This window comes from Meriones unguiculatus, chromosome 3 (genome assembly GCF_030254825.1).
Source record: "Meriones unguiculatus strain TT.TT164.6M chromosome 3, Bangor_MerUng_6.1, whole genome shotgun sequence".
Classification (NCBI taxonomy): Eukaryota; Metazoa; Chordata; class Mammalia; order Rodentia; family Muridae; genus Meriones; species Meriones unguiculatus.
In genome coordinates this window covers 20,806,701-20,826,856 of record NC_083351.1, presented here as the reverse complement: position 1 = coordinate 20,826,856, position 20,156 = coordinate 20,806,701, and the positions used below count along the sequence as shown (strand labels likewise).

The window sequence follows — 20,156 nt, the reverse complement described above, 5'->3', positions numbered from 1 at the left end:
TCTTCCATCCAGCTGTCTGTCAGGTGTCACCTTTGTCAAAGGCCAGATAGGAAGCCACACCTGGAATTTCACCTGGCCCTTTCCCCAGTGTAGGGGCCTTTGGAGCTGTTCGTGTTTGCCAGCTAGCCCTCAGGTCTGGGGCTTGAGGTTGGAAAAGGGGAACATACTTTTGCAGTTGAGGGCCTGATTCTGCTTGGACAGCAGGAGTTGGGCCACACCCTGGCCTTGTTTTTGCTAACGTGACCTCCCAGAGCAGGTATGTGCTGAGGGTCTGTTTCTGGGAAAGGTGGGCCAGTGCCTGGGGCCTGCTTTGCTGGACAGCACAGGGCTCTCATTTCCCTCCTGGCCTCTTTACTTTTCCTTGTGTTTGCTTGGTTTGGGTTCTTCCTTTTATAGTCTCAGTGTGTGGAACCCCCGATGGGGATGGGATAACCCCTAATTTCAAACCGTGCATGCTTGAGGAATCTTTGGAGTCAGGATTAAATGCTGCATTTAATCCTCCCATGCCCCTGAGACTCAATTCTCTGTAAAAGAGGAAAACTACCTGAATACTACGCCTTCTAAAGGGGCTTGGAGATTGAGATTGTGTAACTGAATAGTGCCCAGCGCATTATTTAACAAGCAGCACTTGCATTTCCTGTATTTACTGTAGGAGACTTTGTCCTCATAGCTTGTGGACAGAGCCTGTCCTTCCCGCACTCACTTGGCAGCTATGCCCAGAGCCTGAACTATCTTAGGGGCTGGCAAGCTTGTCCCCCCACCCCTAAGCGGGTGGAGAGCCAAACAGGCCGGTGACTGCATGAGACTGTTAGGGAAGGTTTGGAGGGATGCATAGTCTACAGCACAGGCTGGGGACAGAGGACAACCTCTGCCTGTCTGTCCTTTGTTCTTCATTGCTATATGTACTAGTTGACCTAGGAGCTTCTGGCGTTTCTCAGGTACATGGTAGGGACATCTGGTTTTATGTCCGCTCTAGGGCCTTGAAGGAAGTCACTTTCTCACAGTTGGGTGGCAAGCTCTGTCCGCCAGAGCCATCTCCCAGCCTGAGGTCTGTCTTAAGTAAACAACAAACCCAAGGAGAAGAAACCTGTTACTAAGCAAAAAGGTCTGTCCAGTGTGTTTCACTGGACACCAGTCCTGCCGCCACCAGAAGGGCATGCCCAGTTCAGATGTGAAGGCTGAAGTCATCCCACGCTCTAATGTGACACTTAAGATCTTCCTCCTGCAGTTTGATGGAGCCAGCTGGACTGCAGGCTGTCCGCCCCTCATCCTGTGACAACCAGGAGGAAGGGAGTACAGATGTGACGGGCCGCGGTGCGGAAGAGAGGAAACTCCGGTGTGGTGGGGCATTGAGAGCTGAGCCAGGTCTCCTGACTCCCCGGATCCAGTGCTCTGTTGACATTTGTTCTGCCTGTGTGGCTTAGCAGTTGCAGAAAGGCGAGTGGGATGGCCCAGCGAGGGTGAAGGTGCCGCCATCACTGATGACTGAGTTTAAGCCCCGAAACCCACAGGGTGGAAGGAAGAGAACTGACTCCCATGAGTTCACTTTTGACATATACATGTACGCTGTGGAACAGGCATGCCCCACACATACATACATGAACACACAATGTAAAAAAGCGAATTCCTGGGGTTGGAGACATCTCTCAGCGGTTAGGAGCACATACTGCTCTTCCAGAGAACCTGTTCAGTCTCGGCATCCAAGTGAGGAGACTCATAATTGCCTGTAATTCCATTTTCATGGTATCTGAAGCCTTCTCCTGGACCTCATAGACACACATACACACGGCAGAAGACCTGGGTTCCATTTCCAGCATTCACATAGCACCTCAGGCCCAGCCCTAACTCCAGGCCCAGGGAATATGATGCTCTTCGGGAATCATGCGGTCGTAGTGCATGGAAAGAAATGCAGACAAAAGACCCACATATAAAATTTAAATTAAAAAAAAAGTTTCAGAAAAGAATTCAAGTCAGAGAAGTTGAGGCCCCCACTACCTACCCACTCCAGCATATCAGTAAAGTCACATCAGGACTGAGTGCATCCTTTTCCCCTGTGGCCTTGTGAGGTCGTCCTGCCAGGGGAAAGTGACAAAGTCCATGTCGGAGTTGGGGGAGCCCCCCTTACTAGGACGCACATATGAGGACCGAGCTGCTGGAGGGGGGATGAGGGAAAAGGGAGGGAGGGTGGGACTAGAAGAAAAGGAGAGAGGTGTCTACGACTGGGATGTAAAATGAATAAATAAAAAATAAAACACGAAAAAAAAAATTCAAGTCAGAACGTGTGACTTCCCGTAGTTATCAGCTTTGGCCACACGAGGGCGCTATTACCTAAAGGAAGCACTAAGGTCTGGCTTTCAGGGTCTGGAAACAGGTTCGTTTCTTCACTCCTCCCCAGGATTCCCTAGTGCGCATGGCCAGACCTTCACTGTCTCGGGGTGGGAACTTGAGCTCACACATCTGGCTCAGATCCAGTCGTTCTGATTTGGTATATGATCCTTGTGGAGCTTTTGCCTTTTTTGGGGGGCCTCCATTTCCCGTCTTGTCACCTGGTGAGGTCAGGCAGTGGTGGGGCACCCCCAGCTTCAAGGTAGCCTTTGGGGATCTAGACCCCAGTCGACTCTTGGGTTTGCGTTAATGGGGAGCTTTCGTAGCCCGCCCAGCTCCATGGGTTTCTGGGCAGCTCCGTAAGCCACCTGACCCTTGGTCCTCCGCCGCCTCCTGTATAAAATAGGAGGGCACAAACAACTTCACTGGGCACGTGGGAGCCCCCGACCCACAGCTGGGCACACAGCTGGAAGCGAGCCCTGCCTTTCATTTCCCTTGCTGCGCTGAGGCGCTCGGATTCTCTGCTCGGGTGATTGGATGTGTCTCCAAAACTAGGATGCTTAAGCAAGAAAGCGGAGCTCTGCCGGGTGGCGAGAGCCTAGGACCGCAGCCCACCGTAGGGCGGCCTGAAAGGATGACTTGGCTTTTGAAGTTAGGTCGCAGGTGCCACTGTAGCTCTGGGGACATTCAGACAGCGCCCGCCCTGCTGGCTGGATTTCATGTGGGAGTGGCACCTGGCACTTAACTGTGGGCAGAGCCTCCGGACACCCGGGAAAGACCCTGCCTCATAGCCGCCCACCCCGGCTGCTCACTCCCTGATCCCCAGAGGCTTGTCTCTCGGTTTCAGGCAAAGAGCGACTTCCAAACAGCTGGCCAGCTGGCTGCGGTGGGCGGTAGGGGCCACCTCTGTGCCACCCCTTGAATTCCGAGTATCAGGAAGTAGATTGCCAGGTCCCCCTGCCGACTCCCACCTAGGCAAGGGGGACACAGTCGGCTGGAGACAGAGCAGGGACAGCCCCAACTTGAAGGCTACAAGTTACTGCCTCCCGGCGGGCCCACGACAGCCGGAGGTTTCTGCCTCACCCAGAGCTGTGGCTCGACAGTGGTGAGGCTGGATGCCAGTTTCCCAAGACCCCGAATCTAAGGTCCATTAACCCCAACAACAGCTGTGCTGGGAGAGCATGGGCCAACGGTCAGGCCGTGCAGCCTGGATTCCCAGCCCTCAGCTCCAGTTTCAAGGCGGGCTGAGAAGGAAAAGTATTTTTAGGAAGTTTTGGTTTTGTTTTTTTTTTCTTCCGGGAAAACGACTTTAAATGTGCAGTTTGTCCCCACAAACCTGGGTGTGCTATGGAGAGGCTTCTGAGGCAACGCCCTTCTCTCTCCCTTCCCCTTCCCATCCTCCCTTTCCTCTTTTCCCCTCCACGTCTGCCCCTTCTGTCCTGCTTAGTCCCGCCCTCTGCCCTTTCCTTTCCCACCGTCTTCCTCCTGCCCTCATCTCTCCCTTCCCCCTCTCCCTGCCCTCTTCTCTCCTTCCCCAGTCCTTGGGTCCCCAGCACAGGAAGGAGGGCAGGTGTGAGCCCAGGGGAGTCTAGGCTTAGGTTCCCTCAGGGTCTTGGGGCAGAGGAGACCAGGTCCTAAGAGTTTACAATGGAGCTGGGTGAGGCGGCACACACCTGTAATCCCAGCACTCAGGGAGGTAGAGACAAGTAGAGCTCTATGACAAGCAGCCTCGTCTAGAAAGCTAGTCCAGGACGTCAAGGCTATACACAGAGAAACCTTGTCTTAAAACAAACAAACAAACAAACAAACAAAAATCGGGGCAGCTAGAGAGATGTGGACTAGGCTATCAGATAGTCTGGGAGAAGACCCCAGCGTGTGGAGTATCCCAGCTCACCCATAGACTGTAGAGCATTGGACCTGTCACCCCACTTCCTATCTGCCCCCTCACTTCCTACTCCTCTCCTTTCTCGGTGTGAAATGGGCAGGTGACATTGCCTGGGTAGGGCAAAGGGAGCTGCTCTTCTCCAGTTTGGACATGACAGTTGGCATCAGGAAGCCGAGTTGCGATGGCGTCATGACACCCTCGGGAGATGGTGCCTGTAACTCTCTGAGTTAATATAAGTTGGAAAGTACCCTGGAGCTGGGTGACACTCCCATGCCAGTAGGGTAGCTGCCCCCAGACATGGAGGGGAGGCCACCTGTACTGATGGCTTTCTGAAGGTGCAACTACATTTGAGTCAGCAGGGCTCATGGGTCACCTCAAGCTGGGCTGGGATGGGGAGGCATTCTGTGGGCTGTTGAGTCCTCTCTGGGATAAACAGGCCCTTCTGTACCTCTCTCAGGGAAGTGGAACAACAGGGCCCAGTCTAAATCAGAATGCAGGACAAAGCTCTGGGCCACGCTCCAAGCTGCTTCAGAGCACTCCTTCCCCAGCACTTGCCTGCCCCAAGCCACCCAGCGGATGCCACTGCTAGGAAGCCTTCCTAGATTTCCTCAGGGGGGTAGCCTCATCCTAACAACAGGCTGGGCCCGAATTCAGAGTCAAGTGGCTGTAGCAACAAGATGGCTGTAGCCCCAAGCCCATCACTTGCACAGCCCCCTATTCAAGGCCCTCCTCTCGGTACCATATATGGGTACCTTAGGGCAGCGCTGGACACTCTGGGCAGCTCACAGAGCCAGGCCCACCTTCTCCCCTTTCCTTCCTAGGGGCAGGCTGGCCCAGAAGCCTCCCTCATCTGCCTTCTAGCAGCCCCCCCTGGCAGTTCTGCCAAAGGGACCTGTCTTGAGGCTTCTTCTGGCCCATCCCAGACACAAAGCCCAGACTGACTTCTCCTCCCTCCACACACCCATGGGCCCTGAGGGATGGTTGGGCACTGTGGCCAACAGCTGCTTCCTATGCTGGCTTTCCACATGAGGGCAAAGGATGACCTCTGAGCCTCTCCAAGTTCCGCAAAGATGGTCCTGGTTCCTCTGTGTCTGGTGATCCTGCCAGGACCCTGTTTCAGTTCCTACATTTGGAGGGTCACGGACTCCCCAGCGTTGTGTCATCAAGACTTTCCCAGAAGCAAATCTTGTTGCTGGCCTCCATCCGGACTCTTTGGACAAAACAGAAATTGGAGTGGGAGAAGGGAGGGGCTGAAAATGCAAGAGAGGCTTGTGAGGGTCCCCTGGTCCCAAGGTGACCACCTTGCACAGAGGTTACAAGCCAGGGTCTGTAATGGTGGCACACGCCTTTAACCCCAGCACTCAGAGACAGTCGGACAGATCTCTGCTGGCTCAAGGATAGCCTGGTCTACTTAAAGAATTCCAGGCCAGCCTGGGTTACATAGTGAGACTGTATCTGTCTATCTATCTATCTATCTATCTATCTATCTATCTATCTATCTATCTATCTATTTTGTCGTTTGTTTTGTTTTGTTTGGCTGTAGAGATGGTCGAGCAGCTAAACGAACTTGCTGTGTTTCCAGAGGCCCCGAGTTTGGGTCCCAGCAGTCACATTCAGTGGCCTATACCTCTACCTCCAGGGTCTGACGCCTTCTTCTGGCTTCTAAGAGCTCCTTCACGCGAGCACCCTCCCACATACACATACTTAAACCATAGATACCTTTTTTTTTTTTAAGAGCTGGGTCAAGATTTCTGGTTCAAATCATGCCTCACCTGCTTCCTGCCAAGGAAACCAGAAGTTAAGTTACTGCCCTCTGAGCCCCCAGTTTCTCACAGCACCAGGCCTGGCAGGAGTCCAAGAGAACAGGTGCCCGGCCAAGGCTTGGCAATGAGCTGCCCCCACAATCTCAGCTTTTCCCACTCCCCAGGACTATTGGGTTCTATTTAGCCAAACCTCCTGGGGAGGGAGGCAAGCGGAGAGATAAGAGCTCCTGAATCAGGTCTAGGGTGCTGATGACACTTCCTTCAACTCGTTTTTGGGGCTCCCCTAGTTGGAGACAGTTTCACGGGGGTGTAAAGGTTTGGGGAGATGCAACTCAGCCAGCTGGTGGGGATCATCTGGGGGCTAGGCTGTTCCTGGTGTAGCGTGTGGTTCCCTCCATGACTCTTGGATTCACTCATCAAACCCTTCCCAACACAGGCTGAGGTTGGAGCAGAGGCTGAGAGCTTGGCTCCCACGGGACAGCTTGGGTGGTAACTAGATTCTCGTCCTTGTTGGCTTTCTATTGCTGTGATAAAACAGCCAAAAGCAATGTGGGAAGGGAAGGGTCTGTTTCATCTTACAGCTATCGGATCAGTCACTGAGGGAAGTCAGGGCAGGACCTGGAGGCAGGAACTGCAGCAAAGGCAAGATGCTGACTGACTGTTCCCCATGGCTTGCTCAGCCTGCTCTTTGTCCTTCCTCTTTCTTCTTTGAGATGGGTTTTCTCTATATAGTCTTAGCTGTCCTGGGGCTTGCCCTTTGGACCAGGCAGGCCTCAAATCAGGAGTCCACCTGCCTCTGCCTCCTGAGTGCTGGGATTAAAGGTGTGTACCGCCACTGCCCAGCTTAAATATATTTATCTATTTATTTTCATGTATAAGAGTGTTTTGCCTGAATGTATGTTTGTGTGTGACATGTGTGCCCAAGGAGGCCAGAAGACGGCATCAGATCCCCAAGGATTGGATTTACAGTCAGTTGCGGGTTACAGCTGCTTTGTGGGTGCTGGGAATCGAACCCAGGTCCTCTGGAGGAGCAGCCAGTGCTCTTAATCACTGAGCCACCATTCCACCCCCAGCCTGCTTTCTTATACACCCCAGGACCACCTGCCCAGGGATCTCACTGCTTGCAGAGGGCTGGGCACGTCCGAATTTTCAACCAGGAATCAAGAAAACGCCCTGCAGATCTGCCTACAGGCTTAGCCAAGGGAGGTGCTTTCTCGATTGAGGTTCCTTCTTTCCACTTGTGTCAAGCTGACAAACAAAACAAAACAGAAACAAAAACAACCCAACAACAAACAAACAAACAAAAAACCCAACCACCACCACCACCACCACCAAACCCTGCCCAGTTCTTCCTCAGCTCTGACACAAACGGGGCTGGCACCATGTCTTAGAGAAGAGTGGGCGCAGGCGGACTGGCGGGAGCCCTGCAGCTGTTGTCTATTGGGGATCTGGATTTTCCCAGTTCCAGGAAAGACAGGACTGTTGAAGGTGGGGTGGGTGTGGCCAGGACAGCTTGCCTCTTGGGAGTCAGGAAGTCTTTGCCAGGCGGCCTGCTGCTGGGGTCTGTCTGGGTGGGGAGACCCCGGTGTTCTGGGGTGTGGTAAGGACACACCCCATGGTGTAGGGAGTGTGACCAGCGGGGCAGCGGTGTGTTCGGAGACTGAATGTGTATCGTTCAGCTCTGTCTGTGACTGTGTCCGTGATCAGCAGCAGGGGGCGCTCGTGGACAGAGATTTCCCCACAAGGTTTCCTGCCGGGCTCTCAGGGGAAGGGGGTTTGTGCACTGAGGAAGGCAAGGCTGGGCCGTGCTCCCTGGCAGCCTGGTAGGCGCCTGTGAACTCTCTGAGCCTCGCTCGCCTCCCACGGTGGGTATCTCGGTCAGCTCCAGCTGTCAAGGTCTTCTTTTCGCCAGTTGACCTGGACTCCTTGGGTCTCCTTCTTGATCCTGATGGCCCTTTGGGAGCAGTCCTCCTGGTCTGCTCGGCCACTCGGGGGGGGGGTGGTGTCATGTCCAGAGAGGCATTCAGCATGTGTCTGCTGAACGAATAAGCGAACCCCACACCATCCTCTTCTCCACCCTCCACTGGGAAACAGGCTCAGACAGGGGAGTGTCGCGGCTCATGATGGTCAGCACCAGGAAATGACCCAACCACTTGCTTACCCCAAAGCTAGAGTCCCTCAGCTCCCAACTTTGCTAGTCCCAAAGCCAGCTCCTGAGCCCTCCGCAAGGCGGTCTCTTCCTGTCCTGTCCTCCAACACATCATGGCTCCAAAATGCCAAAACACTCAGGAGTGGGATTGATTTAAGAAGAACGTTTTGAGGGCCTGGAGATGTGGCTCCGCTGGTAGAGCACATGCCCTGAGCGCACCAAGCCCTGGGTTTGATTCTCAGCACAGGATAAACTGGATGAGATGAGGGATGAAGGATCAGACGTTCAAGGTCATCCTTAGCTACGTAGCAAGTTCAAGGTCAGCCTGGGCTATGTAAAACCCCATCTTAAAAAAAAAATGTGTCAATGTTTATTTTTATTATTTTTTTAAAAAAGATTTACTTTTATTATTCGTGTGTGTGTGTGTGTGTGTGGCTAACGGTATTGGATCTCCAGGAGCTGGAGCAGCAGGTAGCTGCTCTCCTGAAGTTGGTTCCCCGGGAACAAAACTTACATCCTCAAGGAAAATGCACTCGTAACTGCCGACCCACCTCTCCAGCTTCCCCTCCCCCTTTTATTTCTGGGGCTTGGTATATGTAGCCCAGGCTGGCCTTGAACTTGAGATCCCCCTGCCTCAGCCTCCTGAGCGCTGAGCGCCGGGGTTACAGGCATTCACTGGCCAGGCTGGGCTCTTTCCTAGCGATCTGTAACCCACAGCGAGGGCAGCCCCCTCTGCTCAGGACGCCTACCGAGGGCAGCCAGGCGGGCCCTGCACACCGGCGGTGCCCAGGCTCTCCCTCCGGCTGGGGAACCCACCTCACACTCCGCCTTATATGGTGCTCAGGGCTTCATGCCCTGGATTTCTTTCAAAGGGCCTGTGCGTGGCAAGGCCCCGGGTCAAAGGGGAAACGCTGATCACATGGACCTCATGGGGGTCCCGGTTGGGTCATGTGCCACCCAGCCAACGCCTACCCTTTCCAGCTCCCCGGAGGCTCCTTGGTGCAATTGAATGAAAAACACGAATAGGAGTGGAGCTGACTGTAGCTGCCCCAAGACCCTGTTTCCTGGGCTGGGGGGGAGGAGGGGGGCAGGGGCTGAAGTCAGCCTCTCTCTAGACAGAGACAGGCACAGGAGAGACTCAGGGGGACCAGGGGGACCCCAGGCCCGGCTGTCCTCGGACACAGCCGGGGTTGGGGTGTTGTGTGTTGGGGGGGAGGAGCAGGCGTCAGCATCCCTCGGCCCCACCGCACCAGGGGAAACTGAGGCCAGGGTGTGTGTGTGTGGGGGGGGGGCCGGTGTCTCGTGCCGCTGTCGCCGCGGCCCCGCCCTCCTGCTCGCCCCGCCCGCTCGGGGGGGCGGCGGTGGCGGCGGCTGCGGCGGCGGCGGCGGCGGCGACGCTTCCTGCGGGCGCGGCCGCTGTGGGCGCGGAGCCGCGAGCGAGCGAGAGAGCGAGCGAGGGAGAGAGCGAGGGAGAGGAGCGAGCGAGGCGGAGCCGGAGGGCCCGAGGAGCCGAGCGCAGGTCCCGCGCAGCCCGCGCCGCGAACAAAGGCCGCCATGAAGCCGGGGCCGCCGCGCCGCCGCGGGGCCGCACACCGGCCGCGCGTGGGCACCGCCACCCACGCGCCCGGGGCCCGCGGGCTGCTGCTGCCGCCGCTGCTGCTGCTGCTGCTGGCCGGCCGCGCTGCGGGGGTGAGTGACGAGGGTCCCCCGGGGGGGTGTCTCCCGCGTGTCCCCCCCACCCCCGAGGGTCTCCCGCGTGGCCGGACCCCCACGCCGCGCGCCCCGCGCTGGGTGTGTCCGGCTCTCCCGGGGGGTGGGGGATCCCCTCCCCGCCGGCAAGCGTGTGCGTCGGTCCCGGATCCGCTGGGGTCTCCTCCTCCCCGCCCCCATCCCACCCCACCCCCCAGCCGCCAGCGGGGGGCCGTGGGGACTCCCGAGAGGGAGGGGGAGGTGAGTGGATGAAGGTGACCCGCGCGGGGTGGGGGGTGAATGAGGGTGACCCTGTGTGTGCGCGCGCGTGTGTCCGCCTCCGGGAAGGGTGCGTGGGCACCTGTGGGTGTGGGCTCGGGAAGGCTGTGTCCATCTGGCCGGGTTGTCGCCGGCGTCCTGCTCCTCCACACTAGGGTGACCCATTGTGCACGCCCGCCCCTGTGCCACCACGTCCGTGGCTGAGGGCCTGCCGGGGTGAGGGGGTGTGTGCTTTGACCCCTGGGAGCGTGTGAGAGAGAGCACGCGCGTGTGCGTGCAGGTGTGTGTCGGTGGCTGGCCTGGCGCGGCTCCCACCCCGGGAGACACGGGTGTGCGCGCTGCCAGGGGTGTGGACGAGGTGACCCCTGCCTGCCTGTCCCTTTGAGAGACTGAAGTGGCTCCGGGTTTGAACTTGGTCCTGGACGCATTAGCGGAGCAGGAGGGGTCCTGCAGGTGGGTGAGGCGGGTCGCTGCTGCTCCGAGGAAGCCAGGTCCCAAGTGAGTTCTGAGTTGACAGGTGTCTAGAGGTGGGCTGGGTGAGCCGGGGACTCTAGGTCCTGCCCCCATGGTTGACTCCAGGAGCAATGGCTGCCCCGACCCTCTCAGATGGCCACCAGAGCCCAGGCTGGCCGGCACGCCCCTTCTCTCCTGAGCACGGTGACCAGGTTGTAGGGAGGCAGGCAGGTGCTAGCTTTGAGGAGGAGGGTGACCCCAGGATAGTGCCGGGGTGGGGTGGGGGTCCATGCCTTGTCTTTCTGGGAAAAGGGGAAGGTCCCTGCGAGAAAGGCAGCCCTGCCCACACTGCCAGTGGACCTGCTTCTCAGCAACAGTAGAAAAAATTACCCTTGACCTCAAAGACCTGCTTTCAAAGTCCAGTGACCACCACCCACTCACCGGGAGGCCCCGCCAGCTGGCCACTCCTCTTCGGTTTTTCCTAAGGATGCCCTCCCTTGAGGAAGAGTGGACACGGAGGCACCTTTGAGGGTGTTTTGGTGTGAGTGCAAAGGGCTCAGGACAAACGGCTGTTACAGGGAGGCTACTGTCTCCAGACAGGGAAAAAGACTGATAATACAAACTCTACCAATAGGAAAAGGATCCAGGGAGATGGGGGGGGGATGACACACAGCACATAGTAGGTCCTCAGCCAGACAGGTGTGAGGGCAAAGTGGGTCCGGGGTGGTTCAGACTAGTGCTGAGGGATGTTCCCGGGTGGTGGGCTTGGCTGGGGAGGGGCTGTGGCGGGGGTGGGACTCGGAGATGTCCTCTCTGTAGGCCTGCTGTCCTCCCGGGGAGGGGCTGGGGCTGCTGAGGAAGGGCTCTACCCAGTTACCTGGCCCGGGAAGCTAAGGGTTAAAGGGTGCTGGGTTGTTGGGGGATGCCACACCAAAGGAGAGGGTGTGTCCTCAGAATGGACTGAGGTTAGACCAGAAGCCCAGGAATGGCCTCTGGTGGGGGCTTCTGAGGACAGTCAGGGACTGACAGTGGATGGCTCAGGAGGGGAGGAACAGGATGACCCTGGCTCTTCTTGCTGATCTGGCAGGGCAAGGGACAGGGGGCGTGGGGCTCTAGGGAGGAGAAAGCTGGTTTCATCCAGGCTGTGGCGGGGCGGGCTGGGGGTGTGTCCTGACCTACAGATTTGGGGCTTCAGTCCTGAGGGACTGGATGCCTAGGGGCTCCGAGGACCTCAGGCCACCTCAGCTGCTCTGCTCAAGCGATTCCCAGAGTGGCATGGAGTGTGGGGACGCTAGAAATTATAGCCTTTGGAGAATGTCCTTTTAAGGTCCACGTCTGTGACCATAGATGCCATTCAGTCTGCTCCCAGCAGTGGGTTTTCAACGTGGCTGTGTGACTTTGAAAGCATAGCGCTTGGTACACGTGGACACGTGGACACGTGGATTCCTTTTTCTAGGGGGTGGGGCAGGCTCTCACGTAGCTCAGGCTAGCCTCAGCCTTGCTACATAGGCAAGGATGGTGTCAAACTCCCCACCCTCCTGCTTCTACCTCCCAAGTGCTGGGATGGCAGACGTGAGGCACTTTCTTTGTCAGTGTGTTTGGGAAGGTGAGAGTCATGCTAGCAGGTGGCTGCTTGGAACCCTTCCCTCTTGCCCTTCCAGGCTGCTCTGGTAAGCTTTGGCCCACACTATAGAAGTACAAGACTGGGACTCTTGGGCTGTTCCAGGCCAGGCGCCTTAGTGAGCAAAGAAATTCAGAGGCACCATAACCCAGACTCCTGATGCCTTCACTGGCTGCTGGGCACCAGGGGTAGATGTGTGATCTGGGCAAGGCTCTCATCCATCTTAAGACCCTCTCCATGCATTAGACAGTGACAGGTCAGCACACACACCCCTCCCCCGCCCAGGAGCTGGAATATACTGCCTTTTCTCTGGAGATGGCTCTTCTTGGAGGGAGCCTCTTGGCTTCCTGGAGGAGGAGGCCTTCTGAGCTAAGCTGAAGGCCATCATTACCTATAGGAACAGGGTCCGGTTTCCGGGGCTGTGGGATTGGTCCTGAAGCCTCCTGCTCTCTGGGAGCAGAACCAGCCTTCTAAAGCCGGACAGCTGTGGCTGGGCTGCGTGGGCAGGACCACCTGCTTCCTCTGGGAGAAGGAAGGCTCCTGGAAATTGGCCCCCTCCCCCAGAGCTGCCTGGGGAGAGGGCTGGGGACTGGCTGAGGAGGACTCCAGGTAGGCGCCACAGTTCCAGGCTGAAGGCTAGCCACAGCTCTGATGCCCTGCCCCCGGTGATGTGACTGAGTGGAGGATGTGCACAGGGCAGGCTTAGAAGTGACCAGGATCCCTGTTTTACAGATGAGGAAGTGAGCCACAGAGACGCTTGGTCACATAGCCAGAAACTGGGTTTTGAGCTGGGGCCAGGCTGGCACCCAGTCCTGATGTATGCCCCCAAGCTGCATGAGCTTAGGTACTTTACTTCACCTCTCTGCAGCCTCCTTATCCCCCAAGTTATGTATTTATTATTTTTTTTTGGGGGGTGAAGCAGTTGAGACAGGGTATCTCTGTGTAGCCCTGGCTATCCTGGAACTCACTCTGTAGACCAAGCTGGCCTCGAACTCAGAGATCCGCCTGCCTCTGCCTCTCAAGCGCTGGGATTAAAGGTGTGCACTACCAGCACCCCGCTTATTAAAATAATTTTTGAGACCAAAACTCACTCTATAGCCCAGGCTAGCCCTTGAACTTGTGGTTTTTCCTGCCTCAGCCTCCTGACGGTTGGGATGATAGGCAAGCGCCACCTCATCCGCTCTTGGCTATTTGGTGGGTGCCCAGTCTTATCCCGCTTCCATTTAACTCTCCTGTAGTCCTGGGTGTTGTAGCAAGCTGATGGGAAAGGATCGATTCACAGGTCCCTGTCACCTTCGAAGGGGCGACTCTAAGGGTGGCTGGGGACAGGCTGGGGGAAGTTTGTGAAAAGGCTGTTGAAAAAAGATGTGTACAAAGCCAGGGTGGTGGTGTCACACACCTTTCATCCCAGCACTGGGGAGGCAGAGACAGGTGGAGCTCTGAGTCTGAGGCCAGCCTGGTCTACAGAGTGAGTTCCAGGACAGCCAGGGCTACACAGAGAAACTTTGTCTCCCAAAAATAAATAAATAAAAATAAAAAGCTGTGTCCAGCTCCAGGGGCTGTGTTGGGTGTGTGGAATCTGGGGTGATGAGGGCCTAGAGACCCATATCCACATCCCCTGGGTATGTCTGCAGCTTGAGACAGCCCTGCCCTGGCACCCCTCCTCCACTTTCCACCCCTAGAAAGCCATTAAAAGCCCGGATCCTTGCCTCAGCCTTTCTTTCCGAGCACCACCTCGCTGACCCTCTCTCTCTCTCTGTCCTGGCAGCAGAGAGGAGTAACTCACGAGGTCCCAGAGGAGATGGGGCTGGATTGGGGGGTGTCACAGTACTTCCTTGACAGCCCGGAGCTTCTGGGTCGCCTGAGGCTGCTCTGGGCGGTGGGAACTGAGCACAGGTAGAAGCACAGATGAGCATGCAGCCGGGCCGGAGGCTCAGCTCTGGTGTGGTGGGAGCAGCTGGTGTGGTGGGCAGAGACTTGCCCTGTCCAAGCCTTAGGTCACGGACTGGGAGGCGGCAGGGGGCTGCACGGGGCGGGTCTGTGGTGACAATGTCACCACCAAGTCTGGCCAGGACAGTGAGGTTGTGGCTCTGGGCTCCGGCCCAGCTTCGTGCAGCCCTGTGATTTTGTGTCTGGGGGCAGGATGACCAAGCTGGGCACTGCCTAGGGGCTGGCTCCTCGTTTCCACCCCCCACCCCCGGCTCCCACACTGAACAGAGCAAGGCCTGGGCTGGTGACCACCTGGATCCTTCAGATCGCTGTCCCACAAAATGTCCTGGGAACGTTGGCCCTATGGACTGCCTCACTCCACTTGCCTTGGCTCCGAGCCTTCACTTCCGGCCCCTCACTGCAGAGCAGGCCCCTAGCCAGAGGGGTGGCCCTTCCCCTCCCCCACTCCGCAGACCAGACCTGGTCTGAGGACCAAACAGGAAGCGGTGATTTACAGAGGGGCTTTCTGAGCAGCCATGGCTGGGGGGGGGGCAGCTGTGGGAGAGGGGCTAAGGGGATCCTGACAAATGATTTAGCACCTTTCCCACCTGGTTGCTGAGGGTGGTGGGCCAGGGCCTCCAGGCTGCCTTTCCTACCAACTGCTGGAGTTGTGGTAGCTTGTCCTCCCACCCAGACCTTGGTGTTCTGTCTGTTTGGGGGTCCTCTGAATCTGAAGGTGAACTTGAAACAGAAGAGCAGAGACCTCAGAGCCAACGGGTGAGGGCTGAAATCTGAAATCCTGCTGTTTCCAGTTTCTTGCTGTGTAACCTGGGTGCGTTCGCCCAACCTCTCTGAGTCTCTTTATAACTTGGGAGTTCGGATGTGGAGTGACGGGGTGAGCTGGGAGTGGTAGATTAGCTTCTTGCTTTTAGCTGCCCAGGCTTTTGCTTTCTTTCTTTCTTTTTCTTTTTCTTTCTTTCTTTCTTTCTTTTTTTTTTTTTCCCTTGCCCTCTTGTTCTTACGAAGGAGCTGCTGTCTGGAAACAGGGCCAGAATTTCCTTGCAGAGTGTGGGAGCCAGGTTTGAAGCAGAGCCCTGGGCCCTGAGTAGGAGACCTTGGTTGGGCTGGGACTCCCAATTGCAGCTGGCTGGATTTAGGCCAGATGAGGCTGAGCTGCTGGGAATTCTGTCCTCTGCAGTGCAGGCCGGAGGTGGGCAGACCCATCTACTGCTGAGACCCCAAGGCCTTGGCACTCCTGGAACCCGGAAGATCAAGTTGCCTGTGTGCAAGTCCCCGGGCAGGGTGGTGTTTGTGGAATCCGAGCAGCCGCGGCCCACACACCCACAGTCCTTCAGCTCAGAGTTCTTGGCTGTGTTCTGTCCGTCTCCCAGGACTGGGTCAGCATGTTTAGGAAGGGACCTTGGAGTTGGGGGTGGGGGGTTGCAGAGTTGGTCACCCTCAGCCAGTGCCCCTCTGCAGACGGCCCGGGCCTTGCCCAAACATGGTAGTTCATTCTGCAGTCAGAGGTGGCTTGCTGAGCTTTCCAGCGTCTCTGGGAGACTGGTAGGCAGCACTGTCTCACTTACAAGGCTCTGGGATGGCCAGATTCCCGTCAGGGCCCACACGGCCGGGAGGACGCAGAGTCTGCGCTCAGCTGGGCTGCCTACTCTGGAGCTCTGCCCTGCGTGGCTAAAGCTGTCACCACACCTTTGGGGGGTGTGCTGAGCCCTAGAGCTCCGGAGCATCCTGCATCCTGTCCTTGCCTGCTGGACCCCCAAACCCTGTGCCCACCTCAGCTCCTAGCCAGGCTGCAAGAGTCACAGAGAAGCCAAGAAAGTCTGTAGAAGCATGCAGCTGGCTGACTGCCAGTTCCCTCGCCGATGGCCCACACCAAACAGGCAGGGGGAGGGGGCTTGTGATGGTTCGTTAGTGCCCCCCTCTCTCCAGCTTCAGGTCTGGGACAGCTGAGGAATCCCGGGAGCAGGGAGTGCTGTTGGCCTCTGCTCTGGGTACCTGGTGGAGCCCACGCCTGGCTCACTATTCCAGGGAGTGGCAGCTGTGAGCGTCCATCTACCCTCTTCTCCTGACTCTTGTCACTGCCCCAGCTGGGGTGCGGTGCTTGCATCCGAATCCCAGCCGCTTCCTGCCTTCCAGGTGCCTCCTGTCAGAAAGGTGGAGGCAGACAGCGGGGCTGACCACCGCAGGGACCGTGGTCAGAACATACAGGGTTCTGCTAGACACGAGGCACCGTTGGGTCCCCAGCGCGGCCTGCAGGATGTTGTGTCACCGTAGCTTACACGTGGAACCCTGAGGTCTGGGCAGCAAACGGCATGCCAAGGCAGATATCGTACTACGAATTCTTCCAAGTGCTTGCCCGGGGCACCGGGCCACCGAGTAGAGCACATGGTGGTAAAGGTTTGGGCATGGCACCTGGATCCTGATGGTGGACTGCCCAGTTGGTGCAGCAGTCTTTATTGGGTGCCTACTCCATGCTCGGGGCTTATGCAGCCCCTGAACAGCCGAGCTGCCCGGCTGCAGATGGCTACGGGTGGGTGTGAGATTAGTAGAGGTGGGTCCAGAGGCCACTCTCACCCACTGAGGGCGAGCCCAGCTCTGCCACTGGAAGGGTCCCCCCTTGTGTGTCAAGGGCCCGGTGGCCCCTGGCTCGTGAGGTTTTGGGAGGCAGAGCTGGCTCAGCAGTCACTTGTTACAAGGGTGGCAGGTTTTATTTTTAGCACCAACTTCCTCTAAGATTGCCTGGGCTCAGAGGTGACTGCTCTAGCAACTCATTCAAGGAAAGGGAGCCATCTGTGCAATGGGGCCATTGGATGACGTGATCTAGGCCTGCCGGTAACCACTGCTGAGGACAGAGCCTGACCTCAAGTGTCTCACACCCTTCACGTGCCCTGTTCATGGTTCCTCTTGGGCCTGGGTGGGAGTCTCTTTCCTTCCTGGTCTCTCTCTGACCCTGGGGACATGATCACTCACACCCAGGCCACCCAGAGTCTGGGTGCTGAGTAAGATTTCTAAGATAGAGGAGGAACCCTGGGTGGGGAGTCTGGTACTGGGTGCTTGTCCTTGCCTGCTGGGACCTGCCAGTTCCCACAGCCCCCATCTGACCTGTGAGCCGATTGGTGTTAGGCTCCTGACCTTATGAAGCTCCAGCATGGAGAAGGAAGGAGTCAGGGACATGAGGTGTTGCTCTGACTCTGGAGGTCGAGGGAGGGCTTGTGAAGGAAGTGTTCTTGGTTCCGGCCCTTGAAGGATGACAGAGAGGCCAGAGTAGACAGAGGCACATAAGCAGGAAGGGCCCTGGTCTACTGGAAGACTGAGCTGTGTAGAAAAACAGCGGGGCTGCCCTCAGGGGAGGAGCACCTTGTAGGGAAGGGGAGCACGCCTCTCTCTGGGATGGAGGGTGTTTCTTTGCCCCTGTTTGCTAAGCGTGTGGCTGTACTGGCTGGCCACTCCAGGTCCCTGGCTCTGGGACTCAGCACATCCTGGGGGTAAGTGGTTAGCTCCAGCCCCACCGCCACTCCAGGGCCTGTGTGGAAGACTCCAGACTCTGCCCAGCTCACAACGTGAACCACAGCGAAGTGAGACCTCTGTTCCCCCCTGCAGCCGAGGGTGTGGCCTGTGGCCCAAGATGGGGCTGGGTACCAAACCTCACACAGGAAAACTCGCTCAGCCCTGTGAGGAAGAACCTGGTATTATCTCGGTTTCATAAACGTGATAGAAACAGAGAGATCGAGTAATTTGTGCAGTCACAGACAGAGCCAGTTAGGGCTGAGTTGGGATTCGAACCCATGCAGTCCCGGGCTAGTGTCCCATCTCTTACATGAACCGTCAGCAGCAGAGTGGTTGTGGGGTCTCGTGGTGCATGAAGACTGAGTTAAGGCAAGCTGCTTGCTGGATCCGTGAACTTGTGTGGCTGCTGGCTTCTGGCCCAGGCCAGACCCTCCTTGACTTTGATGATGAGGACAGTTCTGTCACCATTGTCCCTGCTGAAGCTAACCCAGGCTTTGGGGGGAGGGAGCTGGTGGCGGCAGAGGACCCAACGTAAAGGCAACTTGATGACCGAGCTGAGATCAAGAACCTGGCCTCCAGACCCTACGCCAGGTTCTGTCTTTTATCTGTCTCCATTTTACCCAGAATGCAAGCTTGGTTCCACTTGGTTCTCTCAAGAAGCCTCCTCTAGCTGCCCCAGATGCTCTTGTGTCCTGTATCTGTGCCACATCCATTTTCGTCATGCACGGCTTCACACTGGTTCCTCTGCCCTGTACACCCTGCACACCGCCCCACCCAAGACCCTCGAGCCGCCCATTGTCTGACTTTTTCACACCTGTGTATAATCTCTCTCTCTCCTCTCCAGTGAACTTCTACTCATGCTTCAAAGCCCAGCCCAGGTGGCCCTTCTTCCTAGCTGCCAAACACAGAGAGAGCCGTCTCTCTCTGTCCTAACTTTTCTAGATTCCCAGGCCTTGCTCTTCTGAACATTAAGATTCTCTGCCAAGCCCCATCCTGCCTGGTTGCTTCATCTTGTCTGGCTCCCCACAGGGTTACATTGTTACCTCTCCTCTGGGGGAGCCCTGTCTTGGATACACTGTTACAGCTGCTACCCCCCCTTCCCTTCCCATTACATCATCTCCCTGCCCAACTCACACATCCACTTTCTTTCGTTTTCCAGGGTCTGACATCGCTGCATTGTTTCTTTTTCCCCGTTTTCACACATCCTCATTTTGATCTATTTCTGGTTCTCCTCGACTGTAACGCCTTGTCTCTTCTCGCTGGCCCTTCCTTGTATGACCCCCCCCCCCCCCCAGCTCAGGGAGAAGAGGGAAGTGGAGTGACACTGGGGACACGTCGCCACAGCGCCTGAGCTTAGGGGCAGCCAGGTGTGGAGGTGTGTGGAGGGGTGCTTTGACTCCGTGAAAGCGGGCCCTGGGGGCTGGGTTTCCTGAAGTGTCTCCCTTCTGCCCTCTTCCCCCCTCCACCTTTGCTCTTCCCCCCTCCCTGTTTTCTCTCTCTCCTACTCTGATTTCCTGAGGCTGTCCCTCCCTCCCTGGCTGTTTGGGACCTCTCCCGGCCCCAGCCCTGACTCAGTAGGGACTCGAGATTTTGATTCTTGGAGGAGGGACAGAGTCTGGCTAGAGCCGGGATAGACATCCCTTTGGGAGTCCTCGCCTCCTGGTTATCTCTCCCCCTAACCCACGAGGAATTTGAGGCCAAAGCTGCTCTGAGGACAGGAGACCCTGGTCTTGGTGGTCAGAGTTTTTTACTCTCTGGGAGCGGGGGAGCTTGTGGAATCGGGTTCTTACATGAAGCGGGGAAACCCTTTTAGATCTGGCATGGACGCTGCGATGGCACCTGGGCGACCCTTTCTCGCCTGCTGTTAACTGTCATGTTTCTGTCAGGACTTAGACTCCGCTGAGCGACCGGGTCATCTGCCTCCAGGTGTGTGGGGGTCTTGCCAGGTGTCTAAGCTGACGCTTAGGAGCCTGGAGCAGCACGAGTGGACTGTGACTTCCGCTCTAGAGATCAAGAGTCCCCAAAGACTGCCTTGCCCCCTTCCCCAGCTGCTCATGCCCACCCCCAACCTGGCGGCTGCGGATGGGTTTCGGTGGAGGAAGCTGGGAGATGCTGCGTCAGTGCCGTGAGGGTCAGGTGTGCGCACGGAGGCTGGACAGGTAGCTCAGTAGCCAAAGCTTTGGGTGGGCAAAGGTGAGGACCCGAGTCTGGATGCCTAGAATCCGGGGAAACTCCAGATGAGTGTGGTGGCTCACCTATCATGGGGTCCCTTGAACAAGCTGCCTAGCCGTGCCCCCCGAAACTCCAGAGCTCTGGGTTCAGCAAGGGACCCCGCTTCGACAGGAAAGCTGGAGCAGAAGACGCCTAACATCAACCCAGGCCTGCACATGCCTTCCTACAGGTGCACATGTGCCGATTCAGGCACACACGTGAAGACGGGACAGCTCGTGACTTCCTAGACACAGGCGGCAGGGGCCCTCCTCCCGCGTATTACTCCTAAGACCCCCTGTGCCCACGGAAACAGGCCTGGACTCACAC

At 57.1% G+C, this 20,156-nt stretch overlaps 1 protein-coding gene across 1 annotated transcript in view; it reads left to right on the top strand.

The window, feature by feature from the left end:
• Positions 1-9,495: 9,495 nt before the first annotated feature.
• Sdc3 (syndecan 3) overlaps positions 9,496-20,156 on the top strand; it is a 31,254-nt gene continuing 20,593 nt past the window's right edge. The window contains exon 1 of the mRNA XM_021636381.2: positions 9,496-9,811. Coding sequence (XP_021492056.1) covers positions 9,677-9,811 — 135 coding nt within the window. The 5' untranslated portion in view covers positions 9,496-9,676. The remainder of the gene's footprint in view (positions 9,812-20,156) is intronic.